The sequence below is a fragment of the Mytilus californianus genome, unplaced genomic scaffold, assembly GCF_021869535.1.
Source record: "Mytilus californianus isolate M0D057914Y unplaced genomic scaffold, xbMytCali1.0.p SCAF_1, whole genome shotgun sequence".
In the NCBI taxonomy this organism is placed as follows: Eukaryota; Metazoa; Mollusca; class Bivalvia; order Mytilida; family Mytilidae; genus Mytilus; species Mytilus californianus.
The window spans coordinates 116,043,855-116,049,256 of record NW_026262581.1 but is presented as its reverse complement, the minus strand read 5'-3'; the positions used below and the strand labels follow the sequence as shown (position 1 = coordinate 116,049,256).

General features: G+C 33.6%; 1 protein-coding gene across 1 annotated transcript; it reads right to left on the bottom strand.

Moving 5' to 3' along the window:
• Positions 1-2,236: 2,236 nt before the first annotated feature.
• Positions 2,237-5,126, bottom strand: LOC127731987 (protein SPEC3-like). Its single transcript, XM_052241007.1, has 3 exons — positions 4,825-5,126; positions 3,231-3,416; positions 2,237-2,666 (listed from the first exon to the last, which is right to left on the bottom strand). Exons 1-3 carry the CDS (start codon positions 4,919-4,921, stop codon positions 2,401-2,403), a joined length of 549 nt encoding a protein of 182 aa, XP_052096967.1. The 5' UTR covers positions 4,922-5,126; the 3' UTR covers positions 2,237-2,400.
• Positions 5,127-5,402: the final 276 nt, after the last annotated feature.

Here is a 5,402-nt window from a genome sequence, read left to right as displayed (position 1 = left end):
AACGGTTATTGGAAGGCCACATAATTTACCTCAATTTAGGATAGACTCTTGAATTTTGAGGAGTCTAAATAGGATGAACGGATCATATAAACCCGAAGGCAAATATAATACAAGCCCAAACGAAAAAATATAAACAAGTCTAAATTGAAAACAACGTTCAAACCTATGATTGCGTTGGATAAAAACCGCAATTTTTATACGTGTGCATGCAAAACAATTTTCTTGTTAGAGGGGTCTAAATACAGCACAAACAACATTTTCCAAAAGACCAAAAGAGTGAAAAAGTATATTTTAACAAAACGCATTTGACTAACAGGTCGAACAACAAATGTTCTTAAATCCTGCTGACTGCCATTGGCGATTGCCAAATAAACGGATCACAAGGTGTAATAAATGGATCTTCTTAACTATAAATTTAATACCAAACAGAAAACAATAAACTTGCGACAAAGATGGTATACCGCAAACAAAGGTGCAAAGATTTTTTGTACACCATATCCGGATTTCGACAATTAATGTCTCTTCAGTGATGTTAGGAATCGAAACGGTTATTGGAAGGCCACATAATTTACCTCAATTTAGGATAGACTCTTGAATTTTGAGGAGTCAAAATAGGATGAACGGATCATATAAACCCGAAGGCAAATATAATACAAGCCCAAACGAAAAAATATAAACAAGTCTAAATTGAAAACAACGTTCAAACCTATGATTGCGTTGGATAAAAACCGCAATTTTTATACGTGTTCATGCAAAAACAAATTTCTTGTTAGAGGGGTCTAAATACAGCACAAACAACATTTTCCAAAAGACCAAAAAAGTGAAAAAGTATATTTTAACAAAACGCATTTGACTAACAGGTCGAACAACAAATGTTCTTAAATCCTGCTGACTGCCATTGGCGATTGCCAAATAAACGGATCACAAGGTGTAATAAATGGATCTTAATTAAAAATTTAATACCAAACAGAAAACAATAAACTTGCGGCAAAGATGGTATACCGCAAACAAAGGTGCAAAGATTTTTGTACACCATATCCGGATTTCGACAATTAATGTCTCTTCAGTGATGTTAGGAATCGAAACAGTATTTGGAAGGACATGTAATTTACCTCAATTTAGGATAGACTCTCGGATTTTGAGGAGTCAAATTAGGATGAACGGATCATATAAACCCGAAGGCACGACTCACGAGTTGATTTTTTTGTCAATCACGATTCACAGAAAATAAATTTCCATGATCACGGATCACAAAAATATAAAAAAAAATAAATCTGTAGAAAAACGGATCACGATAGCGAAAATGCACCGATCACGAAGAACGAAAATAACCCATCAGGCCCCTCAAATATCAGTTAAAATATGTTGGTTTGCATGACATAACTAATTCAAAAACATGATCCAACATTTTAAAGTCTAACTTCATTGTAGCCATATATATCCTGATTTTAAAAAGTATCACCTTTCAATATGACAATTGTCAATCAATGCGTGACAGACGACATTCCAAAATTAACTTACTGCTAAATTAACACTCGGGGTTTTTAACACCCTTATTGAGAATACTATGTAGAAAACATATTATATAATTCTAATGCAAAAACAATAGACAAGTAAATTTGGCTCAAAATGGTCCAAATAAATTTATCTTTAAGCAAAAAGTTTATTTGTTAGTTATAGTAAACAGCAACAAATATACTTTATAAGAGTAGGTCTACTTTTGTTCTTTATACTGATTGATTGAATCAGACGACACCAACACAGTATATTTTCTTCATACTACTGCTATTTTCATCATTTATAACTCTATAGTATTGCTAGAAATTTTAAATAACAAAACTTACATTCTATGTTACACGTCAACAATTTGTTACTAGAAAACTATGTATTGAGATATGGTTTCTTTCTTCGAACACGCACAAAGAGCATTATAGTGTCTAGTACATTATAGTTTTAACTTTTTTTTTCAGTCGTCGACGAACTTATGCATTAATGAAATGAACAATACACGATGCAGCCAAAGCAACCTAGAAGGCAATCATACAAGTATAAGAAAATTGATATTTGAGAATTTAGGGGTCATTTTGGCATGGAATTAGATCTTGAATTTTCAGTATATGTATACGAAATAGTGACTTTTCAAAGTTTATATTTATGATACAGAGAAAATTTCTGTAAACAACGGAAGAAGATGAGGTGTAACTTGTTTACGTAAAGAAAACAACGAATGTCCGTGTTTAGTAGTATATCCAGACGTTTTTATTTTATTGTTGCACTTGAGGTGCACATTTAGCTTGACAATGTGTTGGCGTTCTATGAGATGATAATGAAAACCTGATAATTTATCAACAAAAACAAATTAATGAAATTATATATACTTTCGAAAACAACTCATAAATTTCAACCTAACGGCCTATTAGGAAAAAGACTTTGATAAGATGGTGGATCAGTTCGTGATGAGTCTATTGGTAATCCTCTGTGCCCTTCGTAATATGGTGGCGGCGGAGAGCTAGAATTGTGGTGATTAGGCTGTGACACAATAGCAATACAGAGTTCTTGAGTATCTGGTTGAGCATAATGTCGTTGATTGATTCTACGCCGAATTGGTTGCGATGTTATAGGTTGAATTCTGCGTCTCGGATGTGTATGCCTCGAATAATGTTTTTCTAAAATAGACCCAAAAACAACAGAATGAAGCAAGAGTTTCAATATTCGATACAAAATGGGATAACATATACATAAAGAGCTTTAAAATGACACTATTTGAGGATCCAGAATTTTTCGAAAATTATATTTTTTCCTTCAATTTATATAGATGAGAACATCAAGAGGAGAGGCTTTTCAAAGCAATGCGTTATTTTTTTATTAGACAACTACCGTGTATTTGGAGGGACTCGGGACTCCAAGATTGTGCAAATAAATATAAGTAAACAGCATTCTGTGCAGGACTGCTTCGGAGAAAATGTTGTAGTTGAAGTTAGAAGGGACAATGATAAATCAACTTATCTCCTCTTGAAAATTATATGTCATATTGCCATTTCCAGTATATTTTGTAGATAAACTGTAAAATGCTTTATTTTCAAGGAGTTTAAATTTCCAGGACTATAAATTGTTCGCAAGGTTTTATGTTGACGTTTTTATTATCTTCCTACAAGATCTAATTTACCTTGTTTAGGATTATTTCGCTATTCTATCTTAAAAGAATAAAACTATCGGTTAGTTAAACCTACTAGACATTTCAATGTAGGAATATCCCCAAATAGCGCTCCAACACCAACCAATGAGCAGAAATGCTGTAAACAGTAGCTGAAATAGTCCAAGCACCAAGCCACAACAACACGATGTACATTTATCCCCGAAGTCCATGTCGTCATTTTCAGCACAACAAAAAACTGAAACTCCTGCAACAACAGTGCCTGAAAGAAAACATTTGCAAAATAGTTAATCTCAATGTAATGTCGATCTCGTGAAGACATTTTTGGAAAACTGTAAATTTGTTATACATACTATTATAGTAGAAGTCTTAAAAAAGTAGACGTTCCAAAATAAAATACACACACCGTAGGATTAGACTTTATCTGGAATAGGAGAACTGGCGACCGGGAACAAAATTTTGTTGAAAATTGCATAATACAATATGCCATATGAAACAAATATACGTATCCGGGAGGCAAATTTTGCTATTTGTGATAAATATCTATAGTTAATTCCATTTGGTAACTTCTGTAGAAACAGGAGAGAAAGAAAATCGGCTATCAAAAGATTTTTTTTATGATTATAAAATTCCTGTCATGTTTTAAGGTTAGAAAATTCACATAACCGATGTAAGATAATCAATTGCCAATCCGCTTTATCACTTGATCAATCTATCATCCTATTTCATATGAGGAACACGACGGGTGCCGTATGTGGAAAATGATCTGCTGACCCTTCCGGAGAACCTAAGCTCTCCCCCGGTTTTGGCAGAGTTCTTGTTGTCTTTAGTTTACTGTGAAGTGTTTTGTGGACTTTTTTTCGTCGTTTTTCGTGTTTTGTCATGCATGGCGTTGTCTGTTTCACTTCGACATATGAGCTTTGAAAGTCCCCTTGGTATATTCCGCCTCTTTTCTGCATTCTCCTAAAACAGAAGCCCAAAAGGGAAACAATGAGCCAAGGAGTAAGTTATTTGATTTTCTTTCCTTTTCTTAAATACCTTTATATTCACCCTTTCTTTACAACAAAAGAATAAAATGAATATATTTTCAATCTAGATAATCGGCATCGGCTTCTGATATTCTTATTTTGATCTACAAATTAAACAAAACAGTTGCAGCCCCGAACCCAGTCGTTAACATATAAGTTATAAATACAAGCGATATGCATGCTTGCTTGCCATGTACAATTCGACGAAAAGTCTGTATATTGACCTTAAAATTCTTTGACAAAGTGTGAGACAATATGACATGTTGACTTTTTTATTTCCTATGTTTTGAAGATCTTTAAAGGTCACTTGGGAGACGATAGTAGTAGGGACATTATGTTTTCTGGTCTGTGCGTCCGTTTGTTCGTCCGTCCGTCCGTCTGTCCCGCTTCAGGTTAAAGTTTTTGGTCAAGGTAGTTTTTGATGAAGTTGGAAGTCCAATCAACTTGAAACTTAGTACACATGTTCCCTATGATATGATATTTCTAATGTTAATGCCAAATTAGAGTTTTGACCCCAATTTCACGGTCCACTGAACATAGAAAATGATAGTGCGAGTGGGGCATCCGTGTACTATGGACACATTCTTGTTTTTCTGAAAGTTAATAATATCATATCTATATAAATATAGTGATTCATCTTACCTGATCCAGGTATTATGAAGTTGAGACCACAACAAAAATAAGCCATACAAAGTGGCATTGCAGGAGTTACAATTCTATCCGCAAAATCACCAGACATTACAAATATTATTCCAGATTGAAAAACTTAAAGAATATCTGGTGATGAAGTACAATTAACTTCTTTTCTTTTTCTTCTTTTTCTCTGTGTGTTTGGTTCGTGTTAATCATTTTTAAGTTAAGTGTCATAACATATCGCATATATACACAAATATTTAAAAGACAAATTTTGTGTACGTCTGTGTTGTCAATCAATATGTTTGAACATTTTTTACATATACAAACATAGATTTAAATTTTATTCATTGACAGTTATTCATACAAGTGTGTGGTATACAAATATAACTATAAAAAAATTAAAAATTCTAAAGAAATCATTTGATATCGTAGTCTATTATCGACTTGTCAAAAATTCAATCAAGAAACCCCTAAGGTCCTAAAACCTTTTGAGATTCTACGTCCGAAGCGATTTTCTTACGTGGCCGCCCACACAGGCAGGATCGGCCAAACCGGAAAATTGCTACAGACTCAGAATCCCGAAA

Bases quoted from the DNA above. Each gene is read 5' to 3' on its own strand.
- LOC127731987 (XM_052241007.1), bottom strand. From the start codon at position 4,921: ATGTCTGGTGATTTTGCGGATAGAATTGTAACTCCTGCAATGCCACTT. The intron at 3,417-4,824 runs GTAAGATGAATC...GTTTTCTTTCAG, and splicing joins CTTCATAATACCTGGATCAG to GCACTGTTGTTGCAGGAGTT. The intron at 2,667-3,230 runs GTAGGTTTAACT...GGTCTATTTTAG, and splicing joins TTCCTACATTGAAATGTCTA to AAAAACATTATTCGAGGCAT.